The sequence below is a fragment of the Psittacula echo genome (genome assembly GCF_963264785.1).
Source record: "Psittacula echo genome assembly, chromosome: 4".
Lineage (NCBI taxonomy): Eukaryota > Metazoa > Chordata > Aves > Psittaciformes > Psittacidae > Psittacula > Psittacula echo.
In genome coordinates this window covers 73859462-73878728 of record NC_137738.1, presented here as the reverse complement: position 1 = coordinate 73878728, position 19267 = coordinate 73859462, and the positions used below count along the sequence as shown (strand labels likewise).

General features: G+C 37.9%; 1 protein-coding gene across 5 annotated transcripts in view; it reads right to left on the bottom strand.

Annotated features, from left to right (window-relative positions):
- PHIP (PHIP subunit of CUL4-Ring ligase complex) overlaps positions 1-19267 on the bottom strand; it is a 110082-nt gene that overhangs the window by 84101 nt on the left and 6714 nt on the right. For all 5 annotated transcript variants that reach the window (XM_080615136.1, XM_080615137.1, XM_080615138.1 and 2 more), the window contains exons 5-7: positions 14533-14683; positions 14321-14419; positions 6649-6809 (exon numbers count right to left, since the gene is read on the bottom strand). In XM_080615136.1, coding sequence (XP_080471262.1) covers positions 6649-6809; positions 14321-14419; positions 14533-14683 — 411 coding nt within the window. The remainder of the gene's footprint in view (positions 1-6648; positions 6810-14320; positions 14420-14532; positions 14684-19267) is intronic.

Below are 19267 nucleotides of genomic sequence, written 5' to 3'. Positions count from 1 at the left end.
ATCCTCGCAAACCATACCACGTGCTTGCAGTCTTTGCTCTTTGCCCCACCACATCAGACTGCACGAGTATGAAAACCAAGTGCTCAGTACTCTAGCTTGTTCTCTTTCTCTCCCAAAATCTTAAACAAGCCCTTGAAATAACCATTTCCTTCTAGATCATTGACTTTGTTTTGATTCAGACCCACTGAACTAAGATTCAATAAATGAACCTACTGCCCACCTTATTCTACTTTTATTGCTACTTCCCTTCAGAAATAGGTCTTAACAGGTAGAACTTAGGACCTCCCAAAAAGATGCTCACCTATACAGAACTTCTACAAGAAAAAAAGGAAGATTCAAGGACATTTTGAATTGACAGTTGTTGAACTGCATTTAAACATAGTTGTTAATCTCACTTCTATAGAATACCTTGAAAGAGACACACAATGTTCTTTGCTTAAAAAAAAACCCCAAAACCAAACATAACTGATAAGCTCAGTCACAGAATGTTTTTGACAACCATATATACACAGGCTAATTTCACTTATAGCTTGATTTATTCACTTGTAAGTTGCTAAGAAGCTAATGAGAAGGAAAAAGGAAGGAAAAAGTTTGGTAAACAAGCTCAACAATGCACACTTCCAAATCAATTCCAATGAACAAGTTAACACAGGTTTACAACAGAACTAGCAAACTTGCTGTTTAGAGCTTTATAAGCAGTTTAGAAGAAAAAGGGGGCCATTTATCTCTAAACTCAGTTTGTAAAGCTCTAAGCAGATTCAGTTTTAATTCCTTTGCTTCCTTAAAAACAAACATAAGAGCACTCTATAAAGCAGTCAGATTTGGATTTTTTACCCATGCTATTCGCAAAGTTTCTGCAACTCTTCCTGTGTTCTAGATTCCAATTTGCATTTCTGCATCTAAAGCTTCAAGAAAGTTTGAAACTCTTCATGATTATCTGAATAATAGTATCAGCTCATTCTGTTCTACTGTTATCATGTTAGACTTAACAGCATGAAAAAGCTTGTGTATTCTTCTCAAAAGTGCAGCCACCATCAAACCACCCCAAGAAGCGGAGAAGGCAACAGCAGTGTGCGTGCACATGTGTATGTGTGTCCTGGTTTAAGCCCAGCCACGCAGTCCCTGTCTCACCCCCCCACCCCTGCTCCCAGAGGGATGGGGAGGAGAATCGAAAGAATGTAACTCCCACGGGTTGAGATAAGAACAGTCCAGTAACTCAGGTATAACACAAATCACTACTGCTGCCACCAATAATAATAATGATAAGAGAAATAACAAGGGAAGAGAATACAACTGCTTACCACTGATGCCCAGCCCGACCGAGCAGTGATCTAGAACTTCCGGGTAACTGCCCCCAGTTCTACATCCTGGGCATGACGTGCTGTGGTATGGAATACCTCTTTGGCTAGTTTGGGTCAGGTGTCCTGTCTCTGCTTCCTCACAGCCTCCCCTCCCTGGCAGAGCACGAGACTCACAAAGTCCTTGGTCAGAGTAAACATGACTTAGCAACAACTAAAAACATCAGTGTTATCAGCGTTGTTCCCAGGCTGAAAAGTCAAAAACACAGCACTGCACCAGCTACTAAGAAGGAGAAAAATGACTGCTACTGCTGAACCCAAGACAATGTGTGAAACTGATGCTGACAAGCAACAGCTTCACTGCTCAGAAGAGAGACCTGAAAGCAGAAGGGAATGCAGAATTCCAAGCTTCCAAAACACTATAGAAGGTGAAAATAATTCACATGTGGATTTCTCTCTTTCTCAAAGCAGTACATGCATGAGAACAGAACCAAGCCATTAACATTAATTGCATCATAGTCCAGAAACCTCAAACCACTGGTCCTGTTTTTCTTGGGGCTGCACAAATTAATTAAAAAAAAATACTCCATCGACAGAACCATACATATTACATCAAACACGCTTCTGCAACTCTCACGTTGTACAGATCAATATTATGAATAAGCTGCTGCCTTTACAGTAAGATTACAGCCTGCAGACATTTTACCAGATGAACAGATTGTTCAAAGCACAGGAAAAAAAAAAAAAAAAGAGAGAGAAGAAGTCAACCAATAATCAAAACCCTGCATTATGAGAGCCCTAAAATGCTGCCTGCAGAGCATAACTGATGGGCAGCAACCTGCACATAGACAACTTAAATATGTAAAAGGGTCAGCAAGAAAAGAAAGGCTAGTTCTGCGACACAACGTCACCTGGAGGATCCTCAGAGGTCTATTTAATAACAGCAAACCAAAGAAAGAACATCAGCATAAAAGGGGCCTGCTCCCTACCAGCTGACTATAGTATAGCTATAGAGGAATGTGTGTACGTCTCCACTGCAGAGGAAAATAAAATGATTGTTAGCAAGTCTTAACAAGAAAAAACAGAAAAAAAGGGAAGAAGAAAAAACATCATGACTTCAAATAAAACTGTAAATTCTGTAGCATCTTGACAAGATAACACTATTATAATCCCATAAATTTATTTGAACTCTATCTGAATTGGACAATTCACAACTCTTAAAATACTGCTGCAGCTCTACTAGCAAAGGCACTGGCTTACACCACAGCTCAGGTTTCCAAGGTTATATCTGCAACTGCTATGAATTATGTGCCTATTAAAAAGCATTTGTCAAAAGTGAATCCTAGAACAAGTTCAGCACCAAGAGAACTAATGACAGCATTGCTAAGGTATGGAGCAAAACTGGTTCACTTTCCTGCTACTACACACACTTGTGGGCTGAAATGAAACTGCCAAGAAACATCCAAATTAATCTTGGGTTAGAAATCTTACACAGGCTATTACACAATGCTGTTTATTATTCCTTAGAAAGAGTAACCTCAGAGGAGACAAGAAGATAAAGGTAGGGAAAATGGAGATAGCCATCTTTCTTTGCAGCCAGAAAGTTAAGTAGCTCAGGAACCAGAGAAAACAATGCTTGTTTCCATTACCCTGTGTGGGTTCTGCAAGTCATGCTTTTCAAGACAGGCAGAATACAAAGTCTCACAAATAATTAGGTTTTCTTCACTGATGGCTGATAGGTCTTTTAGCTGGGTCTTTGCAAGTAAAGCTGCCTTAATTATAGTTAATTTAAAAAAAACCTAAATTACCATAGTTTGTGTATTAAGAATATTTTTGTACATTCAAAAAACCAAAAGAAAAAAGAAAAAGAAAAAAAATTGAAAAACCAATGTGTAAAAGGTTCATCTTGAGAAATATCTTGTGACAACCATACAAGAATACAAACAGAAACAATCATTGCATGAGTTTGTGGTGGGCTGACCCTGGTTGGACACCAAGCGCTCATCAAAGCTGCTCTATCATCCCCCTCCTCACCTGGACAGGGGAGAGAAAATGTAACAAAAGGCTCATGGGTCAAGGTAAGCACCCAATCATAAGAACACTTCTCCCACAAACCTTCCCTTCTTCCAGGGCTTGACTTTACTCTTGATTTTCTCTACCTTCCCCCCAAGCAGCACAGGGGCATGGGGAACTGGGGCTGTGGTCAGTTTACCACATGTTGTCTCTGCTACTCCTTCCTTCTCAGGAGGAAGAACAGCGTGGGGGTCCCCCCAATTGGAGACAGTCCTCCACAAACTTCTCCAATGAGAGTGCTTCCCACAGACTGCAGTTCTTCACTAACTGATCCAGCACGGGTCCTCCATGGGATCACAGTCCTGCCAGCAAACCTGCTCCAGCGTGGGCTCCTCTCTCCACACTGACACAGGTCCTGCCTGTAGTTTGCTCCAGTGTGTGGGCTTCCCACAGGGTCACAGCTTCCTTTGGGCATCTCCCTGCCTGGTGTGGGGTCCTCCATGGGCTGCAGGTGGATACCTGCTTCACCATGAACCTCCACAGGCTGCAGGGGACAGCCTGCCTCACCATGGTCTGCAGGGGAATCTCTGCTCTGGTGCCTGCAGCACCTCTTCCCTTCTGCACTGACTTTGGGGTTTGCAGAGTTGATTCGCTTACATACTCTCATTCCTCTCTTCCAACTGCTGTTGACCAGGTTTGCCATCCCCTTTACTCAATGTTACCCCAGAGGCACTACAGCCATCACTGCTGGGCTCAGCCTTGACTACCACCAGCAGGTCAGTCCTGGAACCAGCTGGCATTGGCTCCATCAGATACAGAAGAGGCTTATAGCAACTTCTCATGCTACCCTGGTACCTTTACCTTCTCTGCCTGACATAAAAATCCAATACAGACCTACTAGCTAGAACTGCATAATGTCCTGTTTTCATTGCCTTTAGGCAAACTAAGAGCATCATCTTCTTAGCAAACATAACATCTCCCAGAAGAGTATGACTCAAAAGCATGCTGAGATCACTTCATTTTCCTTTTAATTTGAAGCAGAACATAAAAAGAACTTGAATTTAGAGACTTTCAATCCTCAGAGGCCAGGAGGAAAAGGAAACAGTTCTGATGCATCTTCTAGAACCAATTATAAATCTAAACCAACCTCTCCTCTAGCTCATGTCACACTGAATGCTGGGGGTTTAGAGTAAAAAAGCAGAGTAAGAATGATTCCCTGTTGATGCACGCAAATCTACATGCCGGCAATAGACGTGTCTGGAATGAAGTTTGGCGTACTTCTTATTATAAATTCCTATTTCTCCTTATTGCACTAGAGACTTTAGTAACTGTAGTGGTCTAGATTGAAAAGAACTGGCACCATTTCATTACACAGATGCAATTACAAGAAGACAGTTCATGACTGTTTATCCACTGACTACATCACGCCAGCTACAGCAACTTGGGTTTTACTCGAAAATGTAATCCAACCCATTGGTTTTCCATTTGCCAACAACCCCTTAAACATCTACACAAAAAACCCTGGATCTATCTCAGAATGCAAATGTAAGAAGTTCTGAGGCTCTCCAAAATGAATATTCACCAGCCACCGCTGATTTCTATGGACACTTTATTTAAGCACTAAATTTAAGTAATCATGATCTAAACTGGGACTTTTTTCAAGCAACCATACCAGGACACCAGCATATCTGTCAGCAAAGGACTGACAGCAAAGCTATGGGATTACAGCAGAAGCAATACTGCTTCCCCCATTTTATTTCAGGTTCCTCTACTTTTCGTTTGGAAACAAATTGTTCTCACAGTCAAGAGCATTCTCTCTTCTTAATCACTTTTAAATAAGACCGCAGAAAACAAGGGAATGTGCGACAAGGAATGATCACTGCAGATGCACACCAGAGGAAGTATAGTACAACTCTGGAAGAAGAAAGATTTTAGGTAAGTTCTAGAAAAATGAAGAACTGAAGACCTTAACAAGGAGTTTTACGCACTTAAATAAAAAATTCTGTTTGTGCTCCTTAGGTTAAAGGTGAACAGGGTAAGCACTGCCAACTTACACACACAAAATCTCTAATCCACTCTGCCTTGTCACATATAAAGCTACACAGAGCCCTTTTCCTGATAGCTTAACCACACAAACTACAGGACATAAGAATTTAATGCCTATGACTGTTGAGCTTAGCAATGAAAGCTGAAGAAATATGAAACAAGTCTCTGCGATGCCTGAAGTAAAAAGCGAACAAACAGATCTGTTCAAAACACTGCAAGTGTCCCGTTTCTGCAACCACACATCCTTCCATGAAACAAAGCAAAATGCGTGTGGGCAAAAGGGCCAATTATATTAACGACTGCCTTGAAAGAATTTGAGAGGTTAAGAGTGCAGTACATAAAGCAGAACTGAACTATACTTCCACCTGCATTGCTGGTGTTACCTGCCATGAGGTCAGAAAGGACAGAGTCAAACTCCTGGATGCACAAAGGTATCTATTACATCCAGTGTTTGTGGAAAGGTAATAAATGCAGCCAAAGTATCCCAGACTGGCACGAAGTGTGTGTGCATGAGATCTTGGTTCTATTAAATTAAATGCTTGCCAAGAAATCCAAATTACACTGACACATATCTGTTTTTATAATTCCCATTCCTTAGGAAACTTGTAATTTCACAATTTCAGTACTGATTTTAGACATCCTTCCAATATTTATCTTTTTTTAACAACAACAAAAAGCAAATAGTTAAAACTATTAAGACACTGGTACAAAAGAAAAAAAAAAAAAAGTTCCTGGGATCTCATTGAGACAATTCCTTACGAACCAACATTTGTCAGAACACACCACGTGAATTTTCAGCTTTCTAGTTTCCTTCAACACGCTGTATCAAATCTAAGTGCACGACCAGACTGTTAAACTTAACATTCATGCTTTTAAATATATCAAAAGTTACAGGAAAAAGTCAAAACAATCTTTAATTACATATTGGCTGTCCTTCCTAACTTACTAATGAAATTCTGCAGTGGTGGTCCATCCTTTTGCTTGTGTTTTTGCTACAGAAAACAAGTCTGAAGAAAAGAATCTACACAGCATAATTCCTTTCTACTGGAAAAAATGAGTTTGCTGATCTGTGTAGTTCAGTCAGAAATCATCTAGCCTTAAGACACGTGTGACAAAACTTTTAACATGCAAACCAGCATGGTTATTAAAAAGCATATATGACAGCAATAGTAGTAAAACATACATCTGCTCTTGATACACAGTATCAATATATGTAAGTTTTGGAAACAATCAGGTTATGCTATCTGTACTTAAAAAAAATAATCTGCAGAAGTAAAGATTTTGTACTTACGGTAAATATTCGCCTGCCAGTCCGATCAAAAGTTACACAGTATACAGAAGATAAGTGTCCTAAAATTCGTTTGTGCATCTTCATATGTTGATAGACTGCAGTTGGAACTAGGCGTTCAAGTCTGTATTTTCCATTTAGTTTTCTTGAAAACAGAGTATCCACTACCAAATGAGGAAAGAAAAAAGAAGAGATAGCATTTATATTGGGTTCATAAGCTAAAATACATCTCCAGGATGGAAAGCTTATTTCAACACTGGACCACTTGCCACATGAACAGGTCACTATAGTAATTGTCTCATTTTGCCCTACTTAAGGGAAAAATATATACAAAAGTAGCCTATGACAAAGACTGTCAAAATAGTACCAAAATGCAAGACAGAGCATAAAGCTGCAATATATCTTTTGACTGTAAATGCTCAAACTTTATACCTAGAGTGAGAAATTCAGGAGAACTGAGACAGCTTCCACAGACGAGTTAAGTAAATTTAAGAGCTTCCACAAAGCTACTGAATGTGACTAAACATTCAAATGTTCTCCAAGACAACCCGACTTTTGATTTCTAAGCAATCAAATACTTATCTACCACTTGCAAGTCAATAATTAATGCTGCTACCCATAATAGCTAAACAAAACAGAAAAACACTGAACAAATTTACATACAAAGCTATCAAAACCTTTCAGAACACTCTGATTTTGATTAACAGAATCTTAATTCAAAGAATTCAGGATTTACTCTTAAAGTTAAGCAGGTCCAGGAGCAGGAATCTACTTTGTTTTAACAAAACTGAAATCTTCCATCAAGAACTTCAGTAAGGAAAATAAAGCTCAGTGTTACTGATTTTAAACTGCTACTCATGCAGTGACAAAGCAACAGAGTATAATGCTTATATGCATGGATACGTACACAGACATTAGTCAAATAGCTCCCAGTATCATCACCAGATCACAGAATGGCAATGGTGATACATTTTATACTCCTCAGAACAGTGATAAAGCAGATGATACAACATTCACTCCCTAGCATCAACTGTGGAACAGCTACACACCTCTTGCATCGCTTGGTTTTAGCCCAGACCAACCAGACACTGGTTCATGAGTCAGCACAGGTCAAACTACATTAAATATGCAAACTGGATTGTAGCTACTCTATAAGGAGCAAAAGCACTTAGTGGTATGGACAACTGCCAAGCCCGTTGGCCTCAGGCCATAAGAACAGCCCTGAAACATTTTGGTTAACTGCCTGTGTAGCCCAAGAATTCAAGGAAGTTTTCACTGCTCAAGATGCTTTATGAAGGAGCAGGATCATTAGAGCTGTGGAGAAGAGGCATTTTTAGTCAATGTGCCACTACTGCCTTAAGGTTCTACTACATCCTCTTCACCTTCCCTCTTCACAAGAAAAAGATGCAGCTGCATTTGCTTTATGACAAAGCTCTTCCTTGCCAAGAGCCTACTTTAGAACAGCAGGAAACCAGGATTAGTTCAGTCACAAGATAAATCTAGTTTTGGTTTCTGACAAATCATCCTATGGTTAGAAACAAAACCAAAACCACCCCCACACCAACAAAAAATAACACGCACCCCCAGAAAAACAACCAAACAAAAAAACCAAACACACACATACAAAGAGAATAAGGAAGGTGTTTGTCACAGTAATAAAGAGAACTTACACAATAACCTACTCAGAAGTTACATTCTGCTTTTTGTGGCATGGAGATGGCTGTTGGAAATCAGCTTCTAGCAATGCCTTCAAATGAAACAATAGCTTACAAAAAGGGAGAAAAAGCTTAACTAAAAGTTTAATTTGAAGAGATGTTCTGTCAATAAATCGAAACTGTAAGCAGATTCTTTAGGATAAAAGAACCAATGACTTCATATAAGCTTCTGTCCTGCCAGGAGGCACCAATGAGAAGAGTCTGGCTAAACAAAACAGACCTTTCATCACACCCTCCCAGTTAGGTATTTATGCCCATTGACAGCACTCCCCCCATGTTTTCTCTTCTCTCTAGGCTAAACAATCCCAGCTCTCTTGTCTTCTCCTTGTTATGATAGATACCTCAATTCCTTCATCATCTGCCTAGTCTGTTTCTAGATTATCCCCAGTCTGCCCATGTCTTTCTTGTTCTGAGGAGCTGGACCCAACAGTCTAGGTATAGAATCATAGAATAGTTCGGGTTGGAAAGGACCTTAAGATCTTGCCTGAGCTGAGCAGAGGGAAAGGAACACCCTTAACCTAATGGCAATGCACTGCCTCCAACAGCCCAGGATGCTGCTTCGTTTGTGCATGGCGAGGGCATGTTGCAGACTCAACCTCTCACATGTTCAATACCATGACAGCCAGCTTGTTTTCTGCAAAGCTGCTTTTCAGTCTGTTACCCCCAGTGTCTGCTGATTAATGGGGTTATTCCTCCCGTGACTTTTGCACTTCTCTTCGTGGAACTTCATTAGATTCCTTCTGACTCATTTCTCCAGCCTACTGAGGTTCCCTGAATGGCAGCACAGACCATTTGATCCATCAATCACTCCTAGTTTTGCATCGTCTGCAGAACACGGTGTTTCACCATCTAAGTTATTAATGAATATGTTGAACAATACTGGCTCAATCAGTATCAACCCCTAGAGTACACCATGAGTGACAGGCCCTCAGGCCAGTCACTAGAATTCATTCTGCTGATCGCAACCCTTGGGGTCCAGCATTTCTGCCTTATCTTATCAGCTGGTCGGTGAGAATGTTATGGGTGCCTGTTCAGACAGTCTTGCTGAGGCCATAAACAACATTCATTGCTGTGCCCTTATCTTCCAAAGTACTCATCTTGTTCAAAAGGCTATCAGGCTAGTCAGGCACCACTTCTTTACAGATCAATGTCAACTACTCAGCCATGTTCCTGACCTTAGTATTTTGGCTTCCAGAGTATTTTCTTCATCACTTGCCCCAGGACTGAGGCATGAAGGACCCTCCTTTAGTTCTGCAGTCTCAGTCTTGCCCTACTTCAAGACAGGAGTGACACCGGTCCTCATCCAGTCCTCAGGAAGCTCCCCTGACCACCAGGAACATTTCAACAATAATCAAGAGTAAAAGAAAAAAAAGAAAACGGGGTAGGGTGAGAAACAGGGCTCTAAGCTTAAACACTAAAGCAAGAGTTTAAATGCCCTTTTTGTAAGGGCCACTTAGGAACCTAAACTGTGAATGGATAGGTGGGCTCTTCAAACAACTTCATAAAATGGAACTTTGTTTTTTATAATCTCACTTTGACTGTTACAATTCACTGCTGCCAACAACCTCAATCTGAAACCCACACATCTCAAAGTCAAGATGACTTTGTTTGGTTTCCCTCAGAACAATCTATCTAAAAATCAAACACAAAGCTGCTGAAGGTAAAGTAGTGGGAGTTTTCAGGGAGACTTACAAAACAGTATAGATTTTCTCCCACTCAAAAGGTATGCAACAGGCACCAACTGAATGCCTTCAAAGTTTTAGAAGGTCTCTAACTCACTCCCTACCCACAACAGAACAAGCAGCTCAGAGAAAAACAGTGATCTGTAGAAGGAAAATAAATCTAGGGGTCTGAAAGATATGGCAGTATTAGCTGTGCTGACTTCCCCTCCCTCTTGCCTTTCTTATTTCAATTTTATCAAAGTGGCTGATTCCACCCCCTTATTTACATGACCTTATCCCAGGTGTGAAATACGCCTGAAAGATGAGGGACAGTAATCTGCTTTATTCACTAGTTAGTGATAAAGCAAATTTAATTTGTACCAAGTTAAGTTACATTTTAAAAAAGCATATACAAAGATCATTATAACTTCTCTTTCATTTTCTTCCTTTCTGGAGTTGTATTTAACTAATGAAAGTTTTATTCTGAGGAACAGAATCCACCTGCATTCCCCCTCCAGTCACGCAAAAACAGAACCAAATTCAGAAGAAACCTGGAAGGACATCTAAAGAATATACTTCACTTACAATTCTTATCCATATTGAATTAAGTTTCCTTAATTTGAGAGCCTAGACAAGCCTCTAATGAATACAAAAGCATTCAGAGCTGTTAATAACATATATGGATATATACATATATATATATATATCTCTATAAAGAGACACCCGGACTCCTTTCACTCTCCAGGCTAGTAAGACTAAATTGATCAAACACTCAATTTTAGGTTGTTGAGGTTTCTCTCCCCTTTCTTCTGTAAAGATGTCCAAGGTCAAAAAAAAACAGCTTAAATTGACTTCTAACTTCCTGCCATTTTTCTACTCAACTTCTAAACTGTACGCAGTACTCCAGCTTTCCTGGCTTATACATCATTGTCAACCAATGAAAGTGGGTAAGCCAGCAATTTGATCAAGCCAGAGCCTGTCTCTGGGCATTTCATGGGGGTATACTGACTTTGCACTGAAGCATTTATGAAAACAAAAAAATGCTCTACACATCTAAAACTTTATATATAGTATTAATTCACCCAATAAAAGTTAACTGCCAACCTTTCTAATTCATACAGGCAGAATCTGAGGTGTTTCAAAAGGCGTAAGGTAAAAACAAATGAAAGTTATACAATCAAAAACATTTCCAAACTGTTCCCTGACTTCAATCCTTTGCTTTCACGATATATTTTTTCAATTCATATTTTACTCAAGGTGTAAATTCCTTAAGACTTCTATAGCTCATTCCTTCTTGCACAACAAAAGTAATTTAGTATAATTTACTTTAGACTTGACCAAATGTGTAACAAAATGTCACTTTTACACAGATCCTTTAACACAAGATGGGTCTTTTAGATTTTTTTACTTTAATTAACAGTAATAAAGTTACATGAAGTACTCTTAGGTTAGCTTTTAGGCTTGAAGTTACTTACTATATTTCCAGAAACAGAGATCTGCACCACAGAGTGGTAATAGGAACTGGACAAAGATTATTCCATATTCAAGCTTTGTTTCTCTTCATTATGTTCTACAGATATTCTGTAGTTTTCTGGAGAATAACATATCTGTATTTTAATTGCATATAAACCAGCTACAAGGTTGCTGGCACAACATACACAAGAATTTAATTCTACAGACTACCCTAATAGCATCATAATTGCATGGATTCATCACGCTAGCAAACAAACGAGTATTTCAGTATATTTGTTGAAATGCAAATCAAGTTTTCCTGCCCAAGACAAAGACTTCAGTATGTTTTCTATTCCTCAAACACTAGCGGGTTCTCCACCTGAAATACATACAGCCTGAAGAATAATAGGTTCCTTTTTTTTTTTGTTGCTGTTGTTGCTGGACAAACACGTAAAATACAGGCTTCCATATGGAAAACAGGAAATTACTTAAGGAAACAGAATTTTATAGTTCAATTTATAAAAGAAGTGTCGTTGCAGTTCATGATTTCATTGAGAGGATCAGACTAGGATAGGACAAATCAAAATCAAATGCTTTAACACAGAGTTCTGAACCACACATCCAAAAAATCAGAATGTATTTCACAGCTGAAAACATTCAGTTACCAGCACTTATCTCAATGTTTGGAAAAGGAAATCACTGGTCATGAATAAATTGATATGCTGAAATAACTGTAATTTTGCAAATATTCAATGTTCTGCAGAAGGTTCAGTAACACTTATTTAGAAAGCCTTACTTGTTCTTCCCCAAAGAGGGTCTGGACATTATTATTCTTAACATTTAATTCTATTACCACAGCAGCTCCACAACATTCTTTGAACTCCAGCTGCCATGGATTTCATACGCTGATCTTTTTCCCTTTAAAAACTATATACCAGGGAGCAAGCTACAGTACAGTGCTAAACACTCCTCCTCTTCCATTCTGATTTCTCCAAAATACTTTAAAATGCTGGAGTAAAGCATAGGCATAGGAGGCATGTTGGAGGCATAGGGTAAGGCAACCACTACAGAAATCTTAGCTATTAAAAAGCACAGGCCTCCAGTCACCTTGCAGAAATAGCCACTAATCTAGCCCAAGATTTTCCAAGTTTACAATTGGTCAGTTTACAATTAGTCAGTTTACAATTCAAGCCAATGCACAGCCACTCAAAAGGGGAATTCTTCTATTCAGTAACAAGCATTTTCTCCCCCACACCTCGAGCATGACATAGAAACAACTCTCTACATAAATACCAAAACAGCAGCTCTAAACAAAACCACATTAAATGGATGCAGGTGCTACATGAGTATTTAAGTGAACTACCTCTGACCAACACACATACTAACTGATGAGATTCTGAAAACTCAGCTCTAAACACCCAGCAAAACCATGTTTTCTTCCTATATTCCCAGCATCTACAGAAATACCACTGAAAGCATCCAACTTGTGCTTTAAAATGAAAGAGCTACTAAGACAACCAATTACTTTTGACACCTGACCAAGTCAAAGCTTCTCAGCTGTATCATATTTTTGAACTAATTCTCTGGGTAAATCATAATGGTATGCATTCTGAGATTTGACTTCATTAGAAATAATAGAAACAGCAAAAATTAAGCTCAGTCATATATTTTATGTGTTTATATATATATGCCCTAATTAATGGAAAACTTACAGGCTACCCATAGCCTCTGAAACTAGTTCAGAGATTGAAAAAAAATGTAACAGCAAGTTACCATGTTAAATATGCCTCTGTTCCAAAAAGCACCTAGCTATATATCTGTACATTGGTACTCATTAGTTTCCCAATATATACTCAGCCTTCTCTTTCTTTCCAAGACTGAAACCTTTGTAGCAGCTGCACCTGATCAGACACCAATCAATTGGATAGTTTTTGCCCACTGTCATGCACATTGCACATCTATCTGTAACTACTGGTTTGGTATAAACCACTACTGCTTTTGTATAATCCACACTGATAATTTGGTCTTAGTCATTCCCCCTTCCCTGGACATCAGGAGAAAAGGATGAAAAGACAAAAGTAATTTTGCACACTTTCCTATTCATGACAAAATTAAAAGGATGACAATTTCCTAAAATATCACAACTCAATTCTTCTAGCAACACAAAAAACCACCCATTTTTCTGTTAAGAGGTTGAAAACTAAAATATGTTTTAATGACCATATGAAAGCTTAAAAATAACTAAGAAAAAAAAAATAAAGAATTTTTCAGGTTTTTTTATTTGAAAAAAATTACAGTTTTTCAGCTGTACAGACGGCACATGCATGTTTCATGATACAGCACAGCAAATTAAAGCACGGCTACAAAATTACTGAATGGACCAAAGAGCAGAAAGAATAACTTCTACAAGACACTCAAATCTTTCCAAATAAAAGCATTACCAGTCTACACTACTCAGTCTTCCCAACAATGGGTGCAGACCACACTCTCCTGGTTTTAAGTTGTTATATACTACTAATTATTTATCTACTGACAGCTTTCCTACATCTTTAAGAAAAAGTTTTATTCGCATGCATTCACTGCTGAAATATATTTTATTCCACTTCATACTTCAAAGACAAAATTAGCTTCAGAGCAGAACTAGTGTATTAACTTACAATAGCCGTTTTTTTCCCCACGTACAAACTGGCAAATATGACAAACATCTAAATAAAAAGGATACTAAATGTAAGGTACATAACACAAACAAGGTCAAATACACACAGCACTACTACTTAGCTCTTGCCCTTGCAATAATCAATCAACCTGGAGTTAGGTAATGGCAATGGCAGAATAAAATTGACTTACCTATACTAGGTGGACTGCCATAATTTACAGGGGACTCTGGAGGCCTCCCACAATGTAGCGCAGCAAGAGCAGATCCCTTCCACACAACATGTTTGCAACCTGTTTTAAAAAAAGTTACACAAACAAAATGTAGGCAAGCACTTTTTCATGCAAAAATTCAGAAGAGGCATGAAATATCAAGAACTCTCAAAATTCTCATCAATTTTTCATACTTTTGTTTGTACGAAGCAAAGACTGTCTGCCAGCTCCTAATAACGTCTGCACTCCAGGGACACTTTGGGGAATTTCTTGCTCTAGAAGAGGTCCAAGTCGATGGCATATTTGAAGCAAGTGGTCAGGTGCCAAATGTCTGTAATATTTCACCTATTTATGAAAGAGCAAACAAAACATCTGCTAAAGAACCCAGTATTTTTGCAGAATTACCGATTTTTTTTTTCCAGATTGTTACACAAATTCACAAAAAAAAAAAAAAAAAATCACAGTATATTAAGGATAAAAACAAATAATGACCTTTAAGTGCATTAATTCATTCCAGCTGGTCCTAATTACTTCTTCTATTCAATACATGCCACTTTGCACAGAGAACTGTTGGTATTTTCTACTTTCTGACTTTAAGGCACAGTTGATCATAGACTAACAAGCTCCTTTATAATCACAGTACAAAATGTAAAGTATATATATTCAATATTATATTTAAATCGCGATCTGGTCAATTTGAGTTATTCTAAGATAAAGATGAGACAAGGACTGTAAGGACAGCAACACCACTCTACGGTTCTATTTACAGAATTCTTGGAAGATCCACAAGGAAGATCCACAAATAAATAACGCTGCTTTGTAGAAGACAATTCAAAAACATCCTCCCTCAACCTACCGAAGTGACAAGATTTTGTTGAAGCTTCACAACTGGATTTTATTTTTTTAATCCTGAAAATGATGGCTTAAGCAATTTAATTTTAAAATTGGTATGCATGATCCTCTATTAGGCTACAAATACGACCAGTTTGGCAACTGCTCATTGTTTTCAATTGCACAGTATCAAAACAAGCTCTTATTATAAGCAAAAGAGCTTCTCTTACAGCAGTGCTGAACGAGTATAATGACTGACCAGAAAAAAAACAGTTCACTCTTTTGAACTACTATAATTCTAGATCAGAAGACCATCTTATATAGAAAGGGAAAAAAGCTTCAAATGTGTCAACAGTACAATCCTATTATAAAGCTCTTGGTTAAGAAACAGCATTTTTAAAACGCGTAAGCTATTGCCAGCTTAGACAATAACAAAGCAATTTAAAATAATAAAATTAGGAGGGAGGGTAGAAACTCAAGTTTTCTTCAGTTCTTGTACAGGATCTAGTGCGTAGCAGTTTTATCCTTCACACAGCCTGAAATACATCTTCACAGCTTTACTTTGCAGAAACAAGGGAAAAAAAAAAGGCACTGCAGTTAAAGCTTGTGATGTTTTGTTACTCTGCAACTAGAGAAGGCCTTGACTGACATTTTAGGCAGAATGATGCTTCTATATTACACCTAATTAACACGAATTTACCACATCCTCAACAAATGTGCTCCTTTCTTGCTGACACACTACAATCGCTTCATGTACTCCAGCATTTTGTTAACATAAAGAGTGCTGATGTCTGAAAACGAGACTCTGGAAAAGCCTTGCTTACACCAGTAATTACCACCACCACCAACACAACCTTCTAGTGAAGGATGTGAATTTTTCTCTTTTGCTCCTGCCGTGTTTCAACCCAACCGGCAGCTCAGCCCCACACAGCTGCTTGTTCACTCCCCCTCAGTGTGGTGGGGGAGAAAAATCATAAGGGTAAAAGAAAGAAAACCTGTGGGTTGAGATAAAGACAGTTTAACAGGTAAAGCAAAAGCTGCAGGACAAGCAAAGCAAAACAAGGAACTCATTCACTACTTCCCATCGGCAGGCAAATGTTTAGATGCTTCCAGGAAAGCAGGGCTTCCCTTCCATGAATTATGTTACATTTGTAGAAGGCCTTGCAAGCTGCCAGAATTTGACTCCCTAAAGGTTAACTTGCAAGAATCTTGCAAGTCATTTAAAAAAAGAAAAAGCCTCTTATTAAAAAAAAAAATATTTTTATATATATAAAAATATAATAAATATATATTATATATAATATATATAAATATATATAAAATATTTTTTAAAATCAAGTTACAGTTGATTGTACAGATCAACTTTTCAAAATGCCTAAATTCAACATCATTAGAAGGGTGGCAAAAAATTATCTACTCGGTTCAGAACTTGCTATTCCAATTCATTTTCATCAGTAAGATGTAAAGAGAACCTGAGGTTTTTTCCTAGTTACAGGAGGAATCAGTCAAAATACATGCTTGAGAGCCCTAAAATATTAGAACAGCTGTAAGAGGTGACAAAACTATGTACCTTTCTGTCACCAACAACCTGATTAATTTCCTTAGCTTTTGTTCTCCTCCTTTACTACCAAAAAGAGCATAAAAACTTAAATACTGCCCTTTGTATAATTCTACCTGAAAACAGACTTCACGTCTGCAGAACCTGAACTTGTCTCTCCAAGATTAATAATTATTGAATTATTTTTTGTTTCACCACAAGTATTAGAACTACATATGCAATTCAGTTGTCACTGTACAAAACCCTTTCATTTTACACATCCTCACAAATACACAAAATCTAAAGTAAATTAAGCAAATCAGCTTTGACACATTCCAAAACTACGGCTAGCTGACATCTTGAGTCATACTTCTCATGATTTGTCATAAGCCATGTGTTCATTTTTTATTTTAACAAAAATGAGGTAGGCTCAATTCCTCATGCAGTTTTTAAAGGAAATGTTTCGGAAAGGGAGATCTATTTGCATTACTCCTGATCATGCTTATTAAAGATTTTAATCTATACCTTACACCCACACTATAGTCTCTCCTCATGTAAGTCCATTTGTGTCAAAACAGCTATTTATACCAAATTACGCAGTAGTTTTATGATGCTTCTGCACAGCATTTGTCCAAATACTGCTACTAAGCAGCATCTGCAACCAGCTCATTAACAAACTGATTCAACAATACTAAGTGAGCTGTACCCTTAAAAAACCCCAGAGTGACACTGGCCATCTAAACACTTCTCAGTTCCAGAAAGTTTATACAACTTTATTTTAATAATAAAAATATAAGCTTCATTTCACTGTAAAATCCACTAAGGAAAACCCCTCTTATTTTGTTATGGGTTTATTTGGACTTTCTTCTTTCCCATTTTCTCATTTTAACAAAATAAACAGTGGAAATTAAATATTCATTAAAAACAGGCTATTAAGTAAGTTTACTCCAGTGTAGTACTTCTCCATCAGAAAAAAATACAAAACAACAACAAGAAGTTCTTTTAAAAATATTAATAGAATATTTCCAGTTGAAAGAGACCTACAGCAATCATCTAGTCCAACTGCCTACCTCAGAGCTCACTAAAACCTAAAGCATGGTATTAAGCACATTGTCCAAATGCCTCCAACACTGACAGGCTTGGAGCAGCAACCACCTCTCTAGGAAGCCTGTTGCAGTGACAATTTGTATGTGTGACTATCAGCATTACAGTAGAAGTCACAAATAAAGGAAGTGTATAACAGGAATTCACCTTAATCCTGATTCCTCCCTTCTGAGAAAGGGAAAACAAAACTAAAGAAATTGCAGAAGAGAACCACAATGTTACAGCAACGACTAAAGAAAGGACAAGGTAAGGAAGTCTTTTATTTAATACATTAAACAGAGCAGCCTGAAAGCTAAAATTATTTGCATTTTTCTAAAGTACAGCCTATCAGGAGACAATTCTTGCCCTGACAAACTGTAAAAAGAAGCAAGAATCAACGTTAAATATATCCATCACCCTGAGTCCTTTTCCTGAAACAAGTAACAAAGAAAACCAACTCTTGTCAAGAATACTTTCAAATCAGATTTCAGTGACAAAAGAAATAAAATTATTTTTTAAAAGGACACTTTACGAGCTTTGTCAGAAACAGGAAAGCTTTTGAAAACGCAACAGAATGATGGAAATTTGTCTTGATATCAATCTGTAATACCAAGAAGAGAAAGTAAAAGCAAAACGAAAAAAATAACAGATGTACAAGTATTTAAAATTCAAACAGCTCTGAAGAAAAAGTGAGAACTGGACTCTACAAACAGGAATTCTAAAATTCTATGCCAAAAACTGTGATGTCAAACAGCACCAGCGTTGTTCTTTTTTTTTCCTGTGCCAATCCCACCTTGCTGAAATTCTAGCTGATTTCTTTCCTCCTCCTATTAGGCTATCTGCAACATTTAGTTCTGCTCTTTCTTCCAACAGAAATGCACAGAACATATGCTTTTGTAAGTATAATAAAGAGCCGGTTTTGTCTGAATAGACTTTTCACATAAGACAAGTAACATTTCTAAAACATTAAAAAAAACAGAATTCTGTTAGCAAGTACAAAAAAAAAATACAGATCTCAAGCACAATATTTTCTAGAAAACAAACAGAAGCATTATCTTCAACTTCACCCTTCACCTACCACCCCCAACTTTACTTATTCCAAACAAACAGCATGGGAATACACAAAACGCAGCTCCACAGCTATTCGGACAAACATTCAAATCTTTATTATCTTTGAAACAGACCTAAGTGCTTGTATTTTCATTTTGCATGACTCTGCAGAATAATTCAGCACCAGAATCACCGTGAATGCATGAACAGAATGATGATTTGACCTAGACTCTTTAGTTAAATTTGTAATACATAATGCAGTTATTTTTTAGGCATCAAGTTAAAAATGACCCTATTCTGGATTCTGCTCTAAGCACAAAGCATACAGAAACGTTCTCAGATGTATTGCTGTTGGGAGTTTCCCCCCCTCCCCAAGCTAACAATTAACATGCTTTACTACAAGTCAGACTGTAAATATATTTCAGAAA